The sequence below is a fragment of the Nanorana parkeri genome, unplaced genomic scaffold (assembly GCF_000935625.1).
Source record: "Nanorana parkeri isolate BGI_ZX_2015 unplaced genomic scaffold, ASM93562v1 scaffold2447, whole genome shotgun sequence".
NCBI lineage: Eukaryota > Metazoa > Chordata > Amphibia > Anura > Dicroglossidae > Nanorana > Nanorana parkeri.
In genome coordinates, this window is record NW_017308715.1 from 123394 (window position 1) to 144962 (window position 21569).

The 21569-nt window shown below is 44.8% G+C and overlaps 1 protein-coding gene across 1 annotated transcript in view; it reads right to left on the bottom strand.

Moving 5' to 3' along the window:
- LOC108801698 overlaps positions 1–6029 on the bottom strand; it is a 27805-nt gene extending 21776 nt beyond the window's left edge. The window contains exons 1-2 of the mRNA XM_018573602.1: positions 5530–6029; positions 2174–2260 (exon numbers count right to left, since the gene is read on the bottom strand). Coding sequence (XP_018429104.1) covers positions 2174–2260; positions 5530–6003 — 561 coding nt within the window. The 5' untranslated portion in view covers positions 6004–6029. The remainder of the gene's footprint in view (positions 1–2173; positions 2261–5529) is intronic.
- Positions 6030–21569: the final 15540 nt, after the last annotated feature.

The window sequence follows — 21569 nt, forward strand, 5'->3', positions numbered from 1 at the left end:
CATTCTGATTGGCCGGGAATCCGGCTTCATGCTCCCTCGTCATCTCATGACGAGGGAGCATGGAGCCGGCCTCCCGGCCAATTAAAGCAGGGCGCCGCATCATTACACGGCGCCCGGCTTCCATGATTGGTCAGCAAGACGGCTCCGGCTGTGTACCGGGGGGAAGGACGCTCCTGGCTGGAGAGGCCCCAGGGGTGACAGGCTGGACATGCCGAGGTGAGAGGGGACAGACTTTCTTGTTAATCAGGAAGCAAGTCATTACACGCCACCTAGTTTCCTGAATAAGACTTCCAGTACTCGGTAATTAGTATCGGCGAGTACCGAAAAAAAATTATTGGTACTGGGTACCAAGCTACCAGTATCGGTGCATCCCTAGTAATTGTCAAATGATAAGAATTGCAGCCTTGTAAAACAATACCTTTACAGCATGGTACTGCAACTATTAACAGAAATCATCACCGTTCACCAAAATTACTTCTACATTTCGGAAAGCAAAACGTGACCGGCATCTACCTTCCTGCTGGCGTAATGCATTTTCCACACTAAGATGCCTACCTACCTTTACATCCTTGGCCTCATCTGATGTGTTCTTTGTGAATTTTCCGTGCATTTCTCGAAGTTTTTTTAAACTGTTGAAAAATATCAGCTATGGAGGAAAAAAAACAAACAAACATAAGAAACATACAGATAAGATATCCAATACTTTACCTTGACTCCACTAGGCCGTAGTACAGAAGTAACATCAATGTGGGGACTAAGTGGAGGTCTTACAAAATGCTGTTCAAGGATACAAATATACTCACAAATTCTCATGTTTGACATAGCTATGAGCTGCACCTCTCTGAACTCCTAGCTCTGCATCCAAGCTGATGGTCTGATTAAAGTGGAAGTAAACCTAGTTTCTACTTATCTGCAAGTTGTTACTACATACTGTACTTATGTTGGACTGCGTCCTGTCCATCCACATCCTTTTTCATTGGAGAGATATCTCTAAAGCTAGCCTTTGTGACGTCATTGGCGCATGTGCGCTTAAAGACTTAGGCCTGGTTCACACCTAGGAGTTGTTGAGCAGTTCCAAATGCGCTTTTAAATGCCCAACACAAGAAATCCCATGGTTTTCAATGGCTCCTGTTCACACCCAAGCAGAAAAACGCCAAACGCCCTGCACTGGAACACAGCATTGCGGTACCGTGTGCTCCAGTGTGGGCAATCACACTGTGGGTGGGAGACGCATTTGGGGTGCCATTGAAATGAATGGCACTGCAACACACCTCTTGCAGCAGGATTTGTCAGGCCGGAACCAAAAATTACTTTTCCCACCTTTTATCAATATTAATAATTGTATTGTAAGCACATGTTTGTATAGCTTTAGCCAGGGAATGACAGCTGCCAGTGGCAAGATTCTGCAGATGGCAGTTGAATGTAAATGTAAATTGCAATAACCAATAGAAGGCTGGCTATTACACCTGCCCACTGCCTGCTGTGCCCTCCTCCCAGCATGGAGGAGAGAGTTGGGGAATCCAACCAACAAATCAATGAGAATAGTTGATAACTATTCTCATTATCGATTAGGTGGTTGCAGCCCTACATGGGATGCCTCATGGGATTTTTAGACATTCTGATTGGCCGGGAATCCGGCTTCATGCTCCCTCGTCATCTCATGACGAGGGAGCATGGAGCCGGCCTCCCGGCCAATTAAAGCAGGGCGCCGCATCATTACACGGCGCCCGGCTTCCATGATTGGTCAGCAAGACGGCTCCGGCTGTGTACCGGGGGGAAGGACGCTCCTGGCTGGAGAGGCCCCAGGGGTGACAGGCTGGACATGCCGAGGTGAGAGGGGACAGACTTTCTTGTTAATCAGGAAGCAAGTCATTACACGCCACCTAGCTTCCTGAATAAGACTTCCAGTACTCGGTAATTAGTATCGGCGAGTACCGAAAAAAAATTATTGGTACTGGGTACCAAGCTACCAGTATCGGTGCATCCCTAGTAATTGTCAAATGATAAGAATTGCAGCCTTGTAAAACAATACCTTTACAGCATGGTACTGCAACTATTAACAGAAATCATCACCGTTCACCAAAATTACTTCTACATTTCGGAAAGCAAAACGTGACCGGCATCTACCTTCCTGCTGGCGTAATGCATTTTCCACACTAAGATGCCTACCTACCTTTACATCCTTGGCCTCATCTGATGTGTTCTTTGTGAATTTTCCGTGCATTTCTCGAAGTTTTTTTAAACTGTTGAAAAATATCAGCTATGGAGGAAAAAAAACAAACAAACATAAGAAACATACAGATAAGATATCCAATACTTTACCTTGACTCCACTAGGCCGTAGTACAGAAGTAACATCAATGTGGGGACTAAGTGGAGGTCTTACAAAATGCTGTTCAAGGATACAAATATACTCACAAATTCTCATGTTTGACATAGCTATGAGCTGCACCTCTCTGAACTCCTAGCTCTGCATCCAAGCTGATGGTCTGATTAAAGTGGAAGTAAACCTAGTTTCTACTTATCTGCAAGTTGTTACTACATACTGTACTTATGTTGGACTGCGTCCTGTCCATCCACATCCTTTTTCATTGGAGAGATATCTCTAAAGCTAGCCTTTGTGACGTCATTGGCGCATGTGCGCTTAAAGACTTAGGCCTGGTTCACACCTAGGAGTTGTTGAGCAGTTCCAAATGCGCTTTTAAATGCCCAACACAAGAAATCCCATGGTTTTCAATGGCTCCTGTTCACACCCAAGCAGAAAAACGCCAAACGCCCTGCACTGGAACACAGCATTGCGGTACCGTGTGCTCCAGTGTGGGCAATCACACTGTGGGTGGGAGACGCATTTGGGGTGCCATTGAAATGAATGGCACTGCAACACACCTCTTGCAGCAGGATTTGTCAGGCCGGAACCAAAAATTACTTTTCCCACCTTTTATCAATATTAATAATTGTATTGTAAGCACATGTTTGTATAGCTTTAGCCAGGGAATGACAGCTGCCAGTGGCAAGATTCTGCAGATGGCAGTTGAATGTAAATGTAAATTGCAATAACCAATAGAAGGCTGGCTATTACACCTGCCCACTGCCTGCTGTGCCCTCCTCCCAGCATGGAGGAGAGAGTTGGGGAATCCAACCAACAAATCAATGAGAATAGTTGATAACTATTCTCATTATCGATTAGGTGGTTGCAGCCCTACATGGGATGCCTCATGGGATTTTTAGATCTTCAACATCTGGAGTGCCAAGGTTGGCTACCCTTGGTCTAGCTCATTGTCAGTGAGGCAGCAATATATAATACACATATATATCTAATACAGTGTGCATTTGTAAACACATACATGTGTACAGACACAACCCTGAAGACAAAGTCTATGTTCGGAATTGTGCGCCTGTACAAGTTTATACAAGCCTAATGCCCACCTATGCACAGCCAATAAAATCTATACCCCCCAATTCCAAAAAGTTGGGGCTCTGTGTAAACTTTACATAAAAACAGAATGCAACGGTTTGCCAATCTCATAAACCCAGATTTCATTCACAATATAAATGTTTAAACTGAGAAAATTTATCTTTTTAAGAAAAGAAAAAAAAGGGAATTTTGAAATTGATGGCAGCAACACATCAAAAAAGATGGGACAGGGCCATGTTTATCACAGTGTAACATCACCTCTACTTTTAACAACACTCTGTAAATGTCTGGGAACAGAGGAGACCAGTTGCTGGAGTTTGGGAAGAGGAATGTTGTCCCATTCTTACTTGTTATAGGATTCTAACTGCTTAACAGTCCTGGGTCTTCTTTGTAGTATTTTTCATTTCAAGATGAGTCAAATATTTTCAAATTGGTGAAAGGTCAGCACTGCAGGCGGATCAGTTAAGACTCTTCGACTATGAAGTCATGTATCTAGTGCGGTTTACAATTGTCCTGCTGAAATATGCAAGGCCTTCCCTGAAAAAGACATTGTCTGGATGGAGCATATGCTGCTCCAAAACCTGGATATATCTTTCAGCAATGATGGTGTCTTTCCAGATGTGCAAGCTGCCCATTCCATACACAATAATGCACCCCCATACCATCAGAGATTCAGGCTTTTGAACGAAGTACTGATAACAAGCCAGCAGATCCCTCTCTTTAGTCTGGAGGACACGGCGCCCATGGCTGCCAAAAAGAATGTCAAATTTTGATTCATCTGACCATAGAACAGTTCTCCACTTTGCAACAGACCATTTTAAAAGAGCTTTGGTCCAGAGAAGATGGCAGCGTTTCTGGATCATGTTCAGATATGGCTTCAGGGGTGTGGACATTTTGGAAAAAACGACTTGTCCAAGGACTAAAGCGGGGGCCGAATCTACTTGTCCCTCATGACAATCTACTTGTCCTGATACAAAAAAAATAATTTTAACCAAAACCGTACTTAGCAGTGCTAAGAAGCACTTCTCATTGGTCAGTGCCGTCAGGTGACTGCGTTGACCAACGAGTGCTTGCAATTTGCGAGCGAAATTCAGAGTACATGGAACAGGTACAGATAGTACACCCGTACTGGTGCAGACTTGGGCAATCCCGGGACGTGCGATCGTGTGCGTTGCATCCGCATGTATTAATTGTTTGTTTTTATTTACTTTGTAAAAAAATTTTCATTTGTTTCATTATTTTTACTTAATCGTCTTTTTCTTTTTTACATTTTTATTCAGTTACATTTTTTAATTAATATTTTTTTACTTTTTCTTTTTAACTATTTAAAAAAAAAACTTTTTATTGTCCATGGTCCATTTTCTCAGTTTAAACATTTGATATGTTTTCTATTATGAATAAAATATGGGTTTATTACATTCCCTTTTTATGTAGTTTTTACACAGCGTCCGAACTTTGTTTTGGAATTGGGGTTGTAGTTGAATGGCCACAGGCAGCTACCGTATGTGCAGGGCTCAAAATGTTCACATCCGTAAAACGTTTCTTCCATTCTTGCTCAGTTATCAATCACTGGATGCATTCACATGTATGCCCACGTAAGACTCCGTTCACACGGGGCAGTCTGGCATTCCTGCCGCGAGAACCTACAGACAGTGACCGCGTCTCTCACTGGCAGTACGATTACATGTGGTTTAGAATAGACGATTGCCTGTGGCTGCAGTCACCATGTCAATGACTTCAAGTAGCTGCCTGTGGCCGCTGTCACCATGTCAATGACTTCAAGGGGTACAGTAGCTGCCTGTGGCCGCTGTCACCATGTCAATGACTTCAAGGGGTACAGTAGCTGCCTGTGGCCGCTGTCACCATGTCAATGACTTCAAGGGGTACAGTAGCTGCCTGTGGCCGCTGTCACCATGTCAATGACTTCAAGGGGTACAGTGGCTGCCTGTGAATGGGAAAGCTGGGATTCCTGCCACAGGAATGGGGCCTACACTACATAGAAATCGTCCCATCCAGCACAGAAACTTCAACTTTCATACCTGCAGAGCTTTAGACAGATCTGAGCCCGTATACATGATCCCTATGGGACCTGGTGATCCCCATGGCTGGCATTACCTTCTCCTCCTGGTACACCATGTCTAGGAGGTTGACGTTGTGGAAGATCCCCTGATGGTTGCAGGACACACACTTCCCACAGCAAGGAACAGCACAGTTCTTACAGAAGAGCTCCAGCTTGTGTTCCGGGTGATCCGGACAGTGGCCCACCGCCCCCCTCTCACCATAGTCGGGCTCCTGGCCACACACGGCCCCCCGCTCCCTGGGGCCCCCGCTCAGGGACAGCAGCCGCACCAGCTCCGCTAGTGTAGTATTGACGGGCAGAGCGGACAGGCCGCCGGGGATGGAGCTGACTTTACGGCACAGGGGGCACGTGACCTGAGAAGGCACTGACAAGCCGAAGTGAAGGCTCCGGCAGGGAGGCTCGCCGCATTCCAGTACACAGCTCTTACAGAAGTTATGGGAGCAGAGCGGCAGAGTTACCGGATCCCGGAACACGCCCAGACATACGGCACACGTCAGGCTGGCTTCCATCGCCGATACACACACTCTTTGTGTGTGACAACCCCTGATAACGAGAACAGCTCATACGGAACGTAAACTTCCGATCCGGTATCGCTAAACACTGACGAACATACGCAAGTATCCTTATGCGCGTCCCCGAAAATTGCTTCGCACATTACGCATGTGCAGTCTTATTGCTCGCGCTTCCGGACACGCCTTCTTACGTCATCAGAGAATCCCATGCCTGGTTTGTTGTTATGCTCTGACAGGCGGTGTGCTGTAGTGAGAGAGATGCATGGTGTGTTACCATCTAAACCAGGGGATTCAACTTCATGGCGGGTGGCATCAGCATTATGGTTGCCCTCAAAGGTCCGGTTGTATCTGTAAGACTGTATAAATGTATCTACTCTTTATCATATTAAATAATTGCCTCTGCGCTCTATTATTGCTGATTTTGGTAATTAATTATTAGCTCTGAAAGTAGAAGTCTAGGAAAAATAATGGCAATGAGTGTAATAGTGCAGACTCTCAGGTGGCTGGGCAAGGTCTACGGTGGGCTGTGCGGGCTCTCAGATGTGCTGTACAGGGTCTATGGTGTGCTGTGCGGACTCTTAGATGGCTGTGCAGGTTCTATGGTGGGCTGTTTGAGGTCTTTGGTGGGCTCTGCAGACTCTCAGGTGGGCTGTGCAGGTTCTATGGTGGGCTGTGCGACCCTTAGGTGTCTGTGCAGGTTCAATGGTGGGCTCTGCGGACTCTTAGGTGGCTGTGCAGGCTGTATGGTGGCCTGTGCCAATTCTCAGGTGGGCTATATGTGGTCTTTGGTGGGCTGTGTGGACTCTCAGGTGGCTGTACAGGTTATATCGTGGGCTGTGTGGACTCTCTGCTGTCTGTGCTGGCTCTATGCTGGGCTGTGCAGACTCTCAAGTGGCTATGCAGGCTTTATGGTGGGCTGTGTGGACTCACAGGTGGGCTATACGGGGTCTATACTGGACTGTGCGGACTCTCAGGTGGCTATGCAGAGTCTATGGTGGGCTGTGCGGACTCTCAGATGGCCTATGCTGGGCTGTGCAGACTCTCAGGTGGGTTGTGGGGACTCTCAGGTGGGCTGTGCATGGTCTATGCTGAGCTGTGTGGTGTCTTAGGAGGGCTCTGCGGTCTTACCAGGAGACCCGGTCGGTCTCGGCGGCTGTGGGCGGCGTGGATCCACAGGAAGGAGGAGATTTGCTGCTGGCGTTGTACTCAGGCGCTGCGATTCACAGAAAGGCTGCTGGGACCTTGCTGGGGACTATGGCAGCCTTCCAGTGAAGCCCGACACCCGTTTACAGCGCCGGCTTCATTTAAAAAATTTAAAGCTGCAGTAGAGGTGTGAGGGCCTGGCAAGCTGGATTCAGCCCGCAGGCCTTGTGTTTGACATGTGGTCTAAACATATACAATGTAAAAATGGGAAATGGAGTTTACCACACTGCCTCACCTGTTCTGTATTTATGTTAAAAGTGCATGCTCAAGGACTTAAAGGAGAACTATGGGGTCAGGGCTTTTCCCCATAGTTCTCCTTAGGGTAACGGGAGGACACAAACTAGCGTCCTCCCGTTACCCTAAGCTCAGTATAATTAAAGGGATAGTTCACCTGGAGTCATGTTTCTAACAAAATCCCCCATGCATCTCCAGCACATGAACAACTGCTCACGATAATCACAGAAAGATGAATAGGGCTTTCACGGTGCACAAATGGATATATCAGTTAACACAATGCATTTATTTATACATATTAAACAATGACTTTATTCTAGTCATTTTTAATATGGATTAATAAATGGATTGTTTTAGGTTGGTGCGGCCCTAACTCTAATCAATGAGACGTGTAGTGAAATGATGAAAGAATACAGTACCCAAAATTGTCCACAGGTGATGGTTTAAAAGGTCGTTGAGTCAGAGTTATTGCGCTCCCTCAGTGGTTATTCTCGTACATAGGCACACCCTATGCATGTTTGTGTTTGCATGTGCATGTATGTGGTGCCAGGCGACTTTAAAAACAGATTTTGGTGTTTTTTTATTTATTTAATTTTGTAAAAACTTTTTTGTTACTTTACTTTATTGCTGTTACATACAAAATTGGCCATAGGCGACGCTTTAAAAGATTTTACCGCTCATCAGTTTAGTGTTATCAGTGATTGATGGCCCTAGAATGATTGCTCTCATTTCGACGTTCACGGCGATATGTAACACGTGCAGCATAATTGGAGCAATCGGCGTTCGTGTGTGTAGGCGCATGTAATGCATTTTTGCGCATCTATGTGGGGATGGGGGACTTTTAAAAAATGTTGTGGGTTTTTTGTTTTGTTTTTTGTGTGTAAATTTGTATTTATTTTGTGAGCAATGTTTTATTTTTTAAATTTTTTCTTTACACTTATCTTTATTGTTATCACATAGTGTGCTCCTATGTGATAACAAATTACAGTTACAGGTCCCCTTTATGAAGACATCAGGGGTCTCTAAGACCCCTAATGTCACCTAGGGACCCCCAGAGAAGCTGATGAAGCACAGATCTGCTTCATCAGCTTCTCTCCGGTTTCTGTACCGGAGAGTGACAGAGGAATGCGGAAGTGATGCAATATACATCACTTCCTGCATTAAGAGACGGGGAGGAGAGCAGATGGAGATCGCGGACTGATCTCCCTCCGTTCTCAGTGCACAGAGCCACATCACCCGGGATGGATGGACACCCGGGATCGCGGGGAAGACGGCGGCGGGGACAGCAACGGCGACGAGAGGTAAGGAGGGGGCGTACACTCACTTGCATCATACAAGTCATCGGGTGTCTTTACAGACGCCGGACCGCTTGTATTTAAACGGCCATCGCTGGCCGTTTAAAATCCTGGTGGGTTCCCGTTTGTGCGCGTCAGGGGGCGGGCACGAAGGACGTCCAAAGACGTCCACCCGCATCCAGGAGACTCCCGACCGGCCGTCTTTCAACGATCGGCGGACGGGAAGTGGTTAAAACATGTCCCCTAACCTCTTGTTCTGGGGACAAATTTAAAATGTCAGATTTACCCCTCATTTTCATTATTGGCGTCAATGGTCACCAGTACAGATAGAGGGGTGAGTCTCCCCAATGAGGACACAGACAATAATACAAACTTGACAGAGGGTCGTACCCTTCCCTACTCTATCCAAAACTAAAAAAAACTGCTTAGAGCAGGGGTGGGCAACTCTGGCCCTCCAGCTGTACTACACATCCCAACCTGCCTCTGGCTCTGGGAGTCATTCCTGTAACTGCCAGTCTTGCAATACCTTATGGGAGTTGTAGTTTCACACTAGCTGAAGGGCTGGAATTGCCCATCCTTGGCTTAGAGATACAATTTAAAGTGTAGTTTCACTTTTGCAGTCACATTTGAGAAAACCCCTCCTATTCACACAGCATACTGAAAAATAATTTTACAAATATATTTCTTATCTTTTAGATGTCTCCTTTGTGAAGGCCTTTGTGTAGATTCCAGGTTACTGTGAGCAGTTTGAATGTGAAAGTAGAGGGACAAACCGAGGGACAGACTGGGCTTCTTCTCATTGACATACAATGCTTTTAAGTCATCAACCCTTTGTTAGGACAGACAGTATTCAAAAGGGAACTATGAGGTAAGTGTTTTCCCCATAGTTCTCTTTAGGGTCACGGGAGGAAATATACTAACCTCCTCCCATGACCCAAAGCTCAGTATTAGCCTGAAATATTCTGAGATCGCCGCAGCCAGGACAGATCCAGACAATACTGTCTGGATCCACCCAGCTGCGTGGTTGACAGCTGGCTCTGCCTATCCAGAGGCAGAGCCAGCTGTGCCCGCCCCCTCCCCAGTTCGTTCCTACACTCAGCGCTGGAGGATCGGTGAGGGGAGGGGGGAATCCCTGTAGGGAGCGGTGACTGACAGTCACTGCTCACTGCAGGGAGACGATCGGAAAGTGAGCAGATCAGCGGCATGTTTCTGCTCACTTTCCGATCAATAGAGCCGACCTGTGACAGCTTCTTTGTTGCTCGCGGTATACTGAGACGCCGCAGCTGAAGCGGATCCCGACAATTATGTCTGGATCCGCCCAGCTGCGTGAGTGACAGCTGGTTATGCCTATCTAGAGGCAGAGCCAGCTGTACCCGCCCCCTCCTCCGTCCGTTCTGCCAGTCAGCGCTGGCGGATCGGAGCGGGGAGGGAGGAATCCAGCCCCTCCCCTGTCACGGGAGAGAGCCGTGTCAGGATCGAGAGGTGAGCAAACGCCGGTATGTGTTCGCTCACCTCCTGATCTACTGAGCCGACCTGTGACAGTCTCAGGAGCTGATCTGGATGTGGTGTGAATGGGTCCTAAAAGCAATAGTGAACAAAACATTTCCTAGTCATAGCAAGTATTTGACCCTTCGGATGTATTAAATACTTGTTTGTATTTCACACGTCTGGGTGAATGCTGAACGCTCCTGGAGCAGTGAAAAGGCGAAGTTTCATAACACAGGTTGCCAGAAAGCTATGTTTAGCGCCTGTTCTTTTACAGCCTGGTCATTTTGTATAAGTAGGGACCAGCTGGGGGTTCTTGCCATCATGTAGGGGAGGTGGCAGATATCTGGGAGCCACCTTATGCCAAAAGCTGCCCTTACTTTTCCTGGACAGCTAGGCTCCATGTTTGGATAAGGGTCTGGTATGAATTTTAAGCGTTCATCCTTAAAATCCATACCAGACCCTCATTAAGGATAAGGGTTTTGTATCTTGGGGGAGGGTTCCCTATATTGTTTTTTTTTTTACAGAAGGCAGGGAAATGCAATTTACCATTCTACGCAAAATATAAATAATTAGTGTTGCGCTAATATAACCAAATTAAAATAATATATAAACATTCAGTTATTGAATCTGTATGTACACAATCAAGTCATCAATAGTAAATGTCATTTACCAGCTAATGTTTTGTTTTTTTCTTCCTAAATGTCACTTTTTCTTTATTACATTGTATACATCATACAGATATGCCTCTTCACAGGCAGGTGTAAGGTAACCCCCAAGTATCTTATTTGCATTTTTATGGTCTCCCTGTAAGCATTATTATTCAGCTTCCCGGTGAACGTCATGTTTTTTTGCATTGGTACATGTTCTCCAGGTCAGTCTCCTGCTTCCCTTTGCCCTTTTTTTTTAGCTAAAAGTTTTCCAAATGACCCTGAAAATGGGCAGCGTTGATGGGGTTTAGATTAACATTCAGTTGCTTTCACCTTCCTGCTCCCTCCCCTTCCTTCCTTACCCCCCCCCATGTGGTTCCCACCGTTGCTGAGCCCACGAGACACTTTGTTCATGTAAACGAAATACGCAGCAGAACTGGCAACTGCAAACGGAGAAGAGCTCCGATGTTGGGAACTGCTCTTTTGCTACACGCCAGACTGGGCTCGCGATACACAGGACACCTGTCCCTAATATCTTACAGATCGTAGTAGATGTATCATATATACACTGATTATATATATTAATGACATTGTGAGATTCTGATCTGTCATGTAATGGTGCCTTATTGTGATCAATGTTCACCTTCTACTTCTACTGTATGTTGACAATGTTACTATGTTTTTGGGGCTGTGCCTCTATGTCTCATTGTACCTTGCTTTCTTATATATAATAAAGCTGATTTTTGATTTAAAAAAAAAGATTAACATTCAGAACTTTGGTGCAGTTTGGTGAACCTGTTTCAAACTGAACTTCAGGACACTCGGCTCATCACTACGGTATGTATAAATGACCCTGCAGTGACAGTCTAAATAATGGGTACACATTTTCTTGGAGATAATAAAAAGTGGAATGCATGTGACCAGGGCCAGATTTACTCTTCCTACTGCCCCAAGGCCAGCTTCCTCAATGCGAGTCCCGGCGCCTGGAACTGCATGTCCCGGACATCAGAAGATAGGAATTCCAAACCCCTGCTACCCCTCTACTCCCTGATGCCCCGAGGCCGGGCCTTGGTTGGCCTTGTGTGAAATCCGGCCCTGCATGTGACATATCAGTGTCATATAAGTACATACAATTCTGCAGAGATTGCATTACCATGGTGTTTTTCTTTTTTATTTCCGTGTCTTTTATGAGAAAAAAAATCAATTTGCAATATTAATAGTCTGATTAAAATATTCCTGCAGTAATCATTTTTAAAAGCAATATTATTTGATTCAGAATTCTGTGGCAAATGTCCTCTCTGGATTTCATTCTCAGTAGTCCTGTATGTCTCCAGCACAGAGGGCAAGAAGGACTTTTTCATAGTGTCCCGATGCATAATTCTACAAAATAAAAACATATAAACATTTATGAACAGTTATTAAGGTATAATATTACATTCTTGTTAACTGTGTCATGAACATAGGTTCCAATGATCCCAATAACTGTGCTCTCCCCTCATGCAGACATAGCTTGTTGTGGTATGCTAGTACACAATTAGATATCCACAAACTGTAGGGTAGAGTCCTTTCAAAGGCATATGCCTATATTTCCACTGCTTTTAAATCTGTAGGAAAGGCTTTTACAAACATTTTGAAGGGAACTCATTCTCACAATAATTTGGTGATGACATTCTTAAAGTGTACGTATAGTCCAAACTTTTTTTAAATTTTGGATAGAGTAGGGAGGAGTTAAAACCCCTGGTAGGTAATTGTTTGCTGTCTGCATGCCATACTGAAGAAATCCAGGAAAATAAAAACCTTACTCTTGTAGTGGGACTACCCACACACTGGAAGGTTTAAAGCAGAACTCTGGGCAAAATTTTTATTAACCCTTGCAGGGATCCCAACCTGAAAGAAGCAATTTCAGGGAGGTGCCCTTCTCATTTCAGGGAGGTGCCCTCTGCCCCCTCCCATTCCGCGGTGGGGGGGAGCACCCCCGAGAGCACCCCCCTGAAACGATGGCAGATAGCAAGGAAGCAATAGCTTCTTTGCTATCTGCAGGTTTTGTTTTTTTTTAGTATTCTGGCAGCTACTGCCGTCAGAATAATAATTTAAAAAACCCAGCACAGGAATGCATAGCTAGATTCCTATTGGCTATTTCAATTTGCAATATCTAACAGCAATCTGGCTATTGCACCCGCCCTCTGCTTCTGTCAATCACTAGAAGAGGACCTGATGGAGAACTTCAGGTCCCCCTCTGCTGATTGACAGCAGCAGTGGGCGGGTGCAATCGCTAGTTTGTTATTGGCTATTGCAAAGTGAAATAGCCAATAGGAATGTAGCTATGCATTCCTATGCTGGTTTTTTTTTCTGACTGACGGAGGCCCAGAGGTCAGAAAAAAAAACAGCAGGGAAAGGTTTACTCTGCTCGATCGAACATAGTAAACCTTTCCGGGAGAAAGTGTTTCTCTCCCGGGTGGCCGGGAGCCGCTATCTAATAGCGGGAGACTACCGGTGCATCCGGGAGAGTTGGGATGTCTGCCCTTGCAGTGGGGCTACCTCTGCACTGCAAGGGTTGAGTACTCATTCTTGTCTAGCTGGAGCCTCTCTCCCCCTCCGCTGCACTGGTCTAAGGATCAGTCATCATTTTCTATACACAGTGTAAGGGATGTGGGGACGCCGAGGGACATCACTACAGCGGAGGAGGAGACAGACTACAGGAATCAAAGCAGCAGCAAGCTGGCTCTGCGGTTTGTGTGAGTATAACTTTATTTTTAGCCCCTAGAATAAAAAACAAGCTCTTAACCCTTGCAGTGGTGAGGGGGTGTAGCCCCATTGCAAGGGTTAAGAAAATGTTTCCCAGAGTTCTGCTTGTCTTGTCTAGGGGACTCAAGCAATGCAGATTTACTTACTTGATCCTCACTCCCACCAGCTCCCTCCAGGCTGCTAGACAGCCTCTTCTGTACTGAGCTCTGGCAGTCTAAGGACCGTTGATGTCATCACGTCTTATACAGATCCATTGACCTGCATTAAGCATAAGGATGCCAAAGGACATTCTATAGTGTGGATTGGAGGGGGAGAGAGGTGGGCGCTGACAGCTACAGGACAGAGGATCAGGCAAGTAATACAGCTTTATTGGAACCCCCTGCAGCCCCCCTAGCCCCCATTGCAAGGCCATTGCAAGGGGTTTATTTTCCCAGAGTTCTTCTTTAGGGAAACTTCCCTTCCTGTCCAAGAGATGCATGAAGTTAGGGGAAGTCCCCCAAAGTACGAGGAATTCCCCTTTTAGACAGTGGTCTCCTTAAAAGGTGTCATCATTGCAAGATTTTCCCTCACCTTTTGTTCTGGGGACAGCTCTAAAATGTTGGATTTCCTCTTACTTTTTCTTTCTCAGAGACATTTGCCACCATTATAAAGAGAGGAGGGCATCTCCCCAATGGGGACACAGACACCAAAAAACTTGACAGAGGGTCTAACCCTTCCCCACTCAAAAACTGAAAAACAAGTTTTGCTCAAACATACACTTTATTGCTTTCTCACATCTAAAGTCTTTAGCACAATGGTGCACTGCATAACTGCATCTAAGAAGTGGAACATTGATTCAGAGATAGCTGTAGTTGTGTGCTGTGTAATTCTACTCTGTGCTCCCAATCTTTTCTCTGTATGACTTTGGGACAGATGCATTGGGGCTGCTCTAGCTTCTTTTTCAGCATAGTTCCAATGCACAGACTAGGCAATTTGCCTTGTTTATTGTGAGCCCAGTTCACACCTCTGAAGTACTGAAACAGAAGTACTGCGCTGTGGCTGTAGAACTGAATGACATTGCAAGGTAAAAACAAAGCGCGATGCGGTCCCCTGCACATAAGGTCCAGTTTTCGGGTACTGAACAGAGGGAAAGATGTGACCTGAGCTGTACAACACTCTGGTCGCACCCGTCCCTAATCACTATCCTCCATTTACAAAATGCCTTGTATTTTTTTTTTTTAAAGAATACAAGACATTCTGTAATTGGAGGAAGAGAGATGATGTCACATCCTCGCCCCCGCCTCACCTCCAATCACAGAATGTCTTGTATTCCTAAGGCCTGGTTCACACCTGGGCGTTTTACAGCGCGTTCCTACGCCCTGTAAAACGCTCAACATGTGAAAACCAATAATTGCCTATGGGCATGGTTCCCACCTGGGCGTTTTACAGCACGTAGGAATGCACTATAAAACACCCTACGCCCAAAGAAGTACAGGAGCTTCTTTGGGGCGTTTTGCAGCGCGTTTCCATTGGTATTCCCGAGTGTGGATCGGGGTTAACAAATCGGTAACCCCAAACCACACTCGGGAATACAGCGTACAGGTCTTACCTTGTCCGCGATCCCAGCTGTGTCCTCCGGCGGCTGCAGACTTCCGGGTTCCGTCCCTTGCAAACGGCTGCGTCGCAAGGGGGCGGAGCCGGCGGGAAGTTTGAAAGGGAAAAAAAATTAAAATAAAGTAAATAAGGAAAAAAAAATGTAAAAATCATACCGCTAAAAAACAAAAAATACCGCTAAAAAAAACGAGCTGAAAAAATACGCTCGGGTGTGAACCCAGCCTAAGACATTTTATGAATGGACTACAGTGAAGAGTGGCGGGTGATGAGACTGGAGTGTTGCACAGCTTGGGACACATCGCTCGCTCTCTTCAGTGCCCGGAAGCTGGATGTTCTGTGCAGGGGACAGTGTACTGCAAGGTAACATTTGTATACTTTGCAGCCGTCCTCTGCACAGAACATCCAGCTTTTTAATGATAATTTACACACCCAGTGCAGAGTTTAAATGATCATTTACAAGCTCACTCATGTGATGGACTACAATCTCAATATAAATAAGTAAGCTATACGTGAGATGGTAGTCCTTCACCAGGGAGGGTTTACAGTGGTGCAGTTGCTGCAATTGGGAACTCTGGGGGTAGGGGGGATTCATTTTGGGATTGTGGGTTTTTAGCCCCAAGTTGGGCAGCTGTGTTTTTATACATGCTTGTGATCACCATAGGTCTATGCTCAGAAAAAAATAAAATAAAACATAATGCTAAACAAATGTAAAAAGTCAAACAAACTCTTTTTCTGCTGTCACTCTTCTATTTTTCTATGTTTTTCTGAAATGTTCAAGGGAACTTTCATTTTAATCCAATCATTTTTTTTTACTATTTCAGTGCACATAGGCTTCTCCTTTTGTCTTTTTGGAGTGCAGTAATTTGGAAATTGGTCACCCACTAAACGTTGTTGAAATTAAAATGTAAAGGGGAAGCTGTAATTGCTAAATATAATCACTTTGGAACTTTCCATAGGAATCCCACATTTGTGCACCTTTCCTATAGCCCTTTAGGTTTCTGACTTGGATGTCAGTGCCTACTATTTGTGCATACCAGTCCCTATCTTTCAGGGTGCATTGGGAGCTCCAGCACCTGGGGTACTCAACACTTACCTATAATGATTAAAGCTGTTTAGATTTATTATGGAACAAGTGGAGGAGTAAAGGTGCCCATACACGCAATCGCACGATAATCGCAAAGTGTTTGGAAGGCGTGCAACCGTTTTTACTGTACGGTCGCACGTCTTTTGTCTAAGAAGCATGCTAGAAAACCAGCCGAGAATCGTACGATTTTCGGCTGGTTTTTAGCATGATCGTAAGATCAATGCCGCACGGGCCGGTGTGCGCACGCGCACACTGCCTGTTCAGCATTGCGGTCATCGGAAGCCCGCCCCTCAGGGGGGCAGGCTTGCGATCATCGCAAGTACGATCTGCCTGTCCAAGATGGGCAGATCGTACGTTTTTTTAATTATTTTACAACCATCGCAAGACTAAGGTCTTGCGATGGTTGTAAAGTGTATGGCCACCTTTTGGCTAAAATACTCATTTGTTGTGCATTGAAAGGGAATGTGGGCAGCGAGGACTGTGTAGAATTAAGTGCAATGGGTTTCCAAAAGTGGTAGATATTTGATAAAATCAATGATTCTTTATTTGAAAGAGCTAAATTATTTAAGGTAAATCTGCTGATATTTATCAGAGTAAGCAGTTTCAGTACAGCAGATGAGCCTGTGAAAATGTTCAAGACTGAAGACAAGGCTGGAGTTCAGCTTAAACGTCTGCAAAGCAATAGCAAATATTGCTTAGAGCTGTATTTCCTGATCATGGAATGAGGGCACCGGGTAATTGTGGAGAAATGTATGAATGTATCTGTAGCCCCCATCACCTTTTGTGAGGTGTCTACTAGAGATTTACAGGGCTATTCACAAAAGGGTGAAGAGTTTGGAGAAGTGAATAATCTAGGACAAAATAGCTGAACTGAAAAGTGATATGAATTGGAGAATTTTTCAAAATCAGCTATGTTGGCCTGGATTGTTTCTGCCTATTCCAAACCCTTCACCCTTTTGTGAATAGCCCTGTTAGTGATTGCTAGGGCTTTAGTCAGTCTGGCTGGATTATAGTTGGCATTTATCTGGTTAATTCCAGGTGCTGACATTGACTGTACCTACCTGGGTGGAGTGTGACTCTGCTGTATTGCAGGACAGCCAATGAGGGTCACTGGGAGTGTATGTAGAGTACAGCAGCCCATCACTGGGTTTCTCTCAACCAGTGGTGGAAGCTGGGACAGGGTACATATACTGTAGGGAATTGCCATGTGCTCAGACTAGTCTTGTGCCAGCCATGAAATAGTCCAGGGCTGGGAGCTGTCTAGCCTGCCCCCCAGGCTAGGCCAAGGCCTGGGGAGGGGCAGAGGCTGCAGTGCGGGAAGAGTTTCACTAGGCCTCAAAGATGGAGGAGGCCTGTGCTGTTGTCAGAAGAGGAGAACCAGGGAAGATGATGGCTACTGGAGGTGCCCGTAACCTACAGGAGCAAGTCTGGTATCTTCCCTGCTGGGGATTTGTTTTAATTCCCTGCTCATTTGCTACTCAAATTACCATTCGCTGTACCACAAATGGATCTACACTGAGATGCTTAAAAGGTCTGGCGAGTCTAGAGTATATGTCTGTTACACCCTGGAAGCCTAGGATCCCTATACCCTTTCTCCACAGTGTGAAGATGTTAATAAAATTCAGCATTGCATTACTGGAGTGGACATCAGCTTTGTGGGCACTTAAAGATGGTGGTTAAATGCTATTGGGGCAGCTGAAGACCAAATTCCCTAGACAACTAGTGACGACCTGGGTTATTCTGGTGGCTCCTTCGGGGGTAAGCGCTACATATATGTAAATTGATTATGTTCCAATTTGTAAATAAGCCCCCCTGTCTCCATACACCCCGTGAGATAAAATAAATTAGTCTTTGATCCATCTTGTTATCTTCAGAGGAATTACCCTTTAAGCAAAACACTTCAGAATCTTTTATGAATAGGTAAACAGATATATTGCAAGCACACATCAGGTGCCATAGTCATAGGCACACAGTCATTCAGATGAAATTAGCAGCACTCTGAAACATGCATTGAGGATTTTAATATCCTTTGTAGCATATCTATGTATATAAGAAGTCATGAACGACATTTGGATGCTGTGTTTGCTGCAAAATCTCACTAAATGAGATGAAAAACAAAAGTGAAATTTGCTGTTTTGATAGCATTTGACATTTCACATTATCTGAAGAGTTGCAAATCAGCAAATATAGCCATATAGGATTATTACCCCTTCTGGCTAAAATTTGCCATAACTGAATAGTTTATAGTCGAGAGCGAGACACAAAGAAACCTATACATTTTTATATGACTTCAGTGTCTAAAACACACCATATGGTATCTGGAGCACTGACACTAAACAATGCCGACACTTGTAGAGAGTAAAGAGTATGAAAACCATGTGTTTCTATTTAACCCTTGGAATTTTGCATGTGAAATTTCTCATATCATAAGTCTGCATCCACATAGGAAAATGTAGACGTACCATAGTAATGCTCTCTAATCATAAAGTAAGTCAAATTAACTCTGCTGTTAAAGTTTATGAGGATAAAAGGGGTTTTCATCCATCATCTACAGTATGGTTCCACACTACAGCCATAAAAATCTATGTGCTATCCACCTTTGCATGGATCTGTTTTCTCCTACAGCCCAAAAATATACAAGTATATTATTTGGCTTCCACCCAAAGCTGTGGAGTCTAGTTTGGTAGGGGTATAAGACTATAAACAAGTTAGAGTAGTATTAAACTTTCAAACTGTTTTTCAAAAATGAATCCAGGACAAAAAATATATATTGTCCTGCAAAGTGTTTCTTTGCATATTTGTCCAAGGAATTACAGTTATCGTGTTACCAAGCAGCTCTAACCCTCTCAGCTCTGCTTTCCTAAACTTCCGGTCTAGTACAAGATCAAATGGGACAAAGCAGTCTTCAGCATCTTTTCATCTACTAGCCTGGAGAAGGGAAGAGCAGGCAGAAGGAGAGCAAGGAGCCAGTGAGTGGCTTGCCCTGCAATGCTTGTGTGTTTGTGAGACACACACAACTTACCAGCACACACCCACATAATAAAAAAAAAAATAGAAAGTAATAAAAGATGGTGGGAGATTTCTCTATGCAGCAACCTTGGAGTGGAGACCCTACATCATTTATAGAACATTATGCACCCCATATAATATACAGTACACCTCATTATACATAATGCACCCCTAATCATATTGTATATCCACATCACACGCATATAAGTATTTTCTCTGCAGGGGGCACATTTTTCCTTTTTTTAATTTAACTTTTTAATTTTACAGAGCTACTTTAACAATAGGGTCCACACTACTTATATGACAGAAAGCCTAGAGGTGCTGCCCAAAATCTTTAAATGACTTACAGTTTGAGGTGTCAAAGACCAGATGTTAAAGTTGAATTCCATCGATAATACGAAATCACCTGCACTCCATACAGCGTACAAACCTTGTTGAACGGTTGGTGCTTGAAGTGACAACACGGATGGCGCCGTGTCAGATACAGTCCATAATGGAACTCACCAGCACTCGATGATATGTGCAAGAAGTAAAGCACTTTTTATTAAATTGTCACCTGCGTCATACAGCCAACATTTCGGGGCCACGCGGAGTCCCTTCTCCTGGGCAACATAGTCACTATGTCGCCCAGAAGAATTGACCCTACATGGCCCCGAAACGTTGGCTGTATGACGCATGTGACAATTTAATAAAAAGTGCTTAACTTCTTGCACATAATGAGTGCTGGCGACTTCTATTATGGAAAGTTGAATTCCAGGCACAAATATTTATGTATCGTACATTGATCCACCTCAGCCAAGGTTAAAATATATATATTTTATACCTGGCAGGCCCATGGCTACTACAGTGATCTTCTGGGTCTTTTGGGTCTTTGTACTGCTGCTGTGATGAGTGACTTTCCTCTGCTGTTAAAACACAGCTGGATGCTTGCTCTGCACAATGGCCATGCAGCAAACGTCTAGAATTTTTTGTCAATAAATACCAACAGGGGGCGTAATTACAGTCATGGGGCCCCAGAGCAAAACTTTGGTGCCACCTGCCTAATTCTCTCTATAGCGGCTGGCAGTGTGAACAATGACAATATGTGTCATTGATTTTATCGTGAAGTATGTATCAGGGACAGGCGGCAGGAGAGTTGCAAGCATATTCAGTACACTTTTAGGGAGAGGTGCTCGGGATAAAAGTTATAGTAATACTAATAATATTAACCATAATGAGATTTTATATTATGACACTTACTCTTCAACCATAATGTAAGTTTATTTAAACTAGGGATGCGCCGATACTGATACTAGGTATCGGTGCCAATGCCGGGTATTTGCATGAGTACTCATACTCGCCCAAAAGCTCCGATACTTGGGCTTCCGGTATCAGGAAGCCGGGCAGCATGTAATGACACGCTGCCCAGCTCCCTGGTTGGCTGGGAAGCTAGCCAATCTAATGACACGGCACCCAGCTTTCTGATTGTCTGGCAAGCCGGCTTCATGCTCCCTCATCACCTTGTGACGAGGGAGCATGGAGCCGGCTTCCTGGCCAATTAGGAAGCCGGGCACCTCATCATTACACGGCATCCGGCTTACTGATTGGCCAAAAGCTGGCTCCATGCGAGAATCATGGAGACGGCTTCCCCGCTAATCGGGAAGCTGGGTGGCGAGTCTTTACACGCCGCATGGCTTCCCGGCTAATTAGGAAGCCAGGTGGCAAGTCATTACACGCCACCTGGCTTCCTTAATGGGATTTCCGGTATCGGGGTTCGATATCAGCGAGTACCGGAAAAAAAATATCAGTACTATTACTCGATACCAAAAAACTGGTATCAGTGCATCCCTAATTTAAACTCTAGCTTCATTTAAACTTTTTTTTGTAAAACTACAAACCTCAACCCTCCTATAAGGTTTTAACAGACGTGAAACTCTGCATTTGTGACTTAAACATAAGTCACTTCTAAGTTAATTTCAGTCTGTAGGAAAAGTTCAGAGGGCAATAAATCTACACTGCTAAGATAGATAAGCAAATGCTTCTTCCTGCATAGAGGGGGACCTGTGACTAAATTATCCTGAAGTCTGACTTCAGCCCTTCTATACTGGAAACTTCATGGTTTAGTTTTCTAATCAGCCCCCCTAATGGGGCCCCCACCTACCCCAGGCCCCATAACAGCCACGTTATCACAATTGTTATGCCACTAAATACTAGCTGTTTTCTGATCGGACGAGGGGTGGGCATATCACGGCACTGCCCTTTGTCAAATCAGAGAAAGCTTAGTAT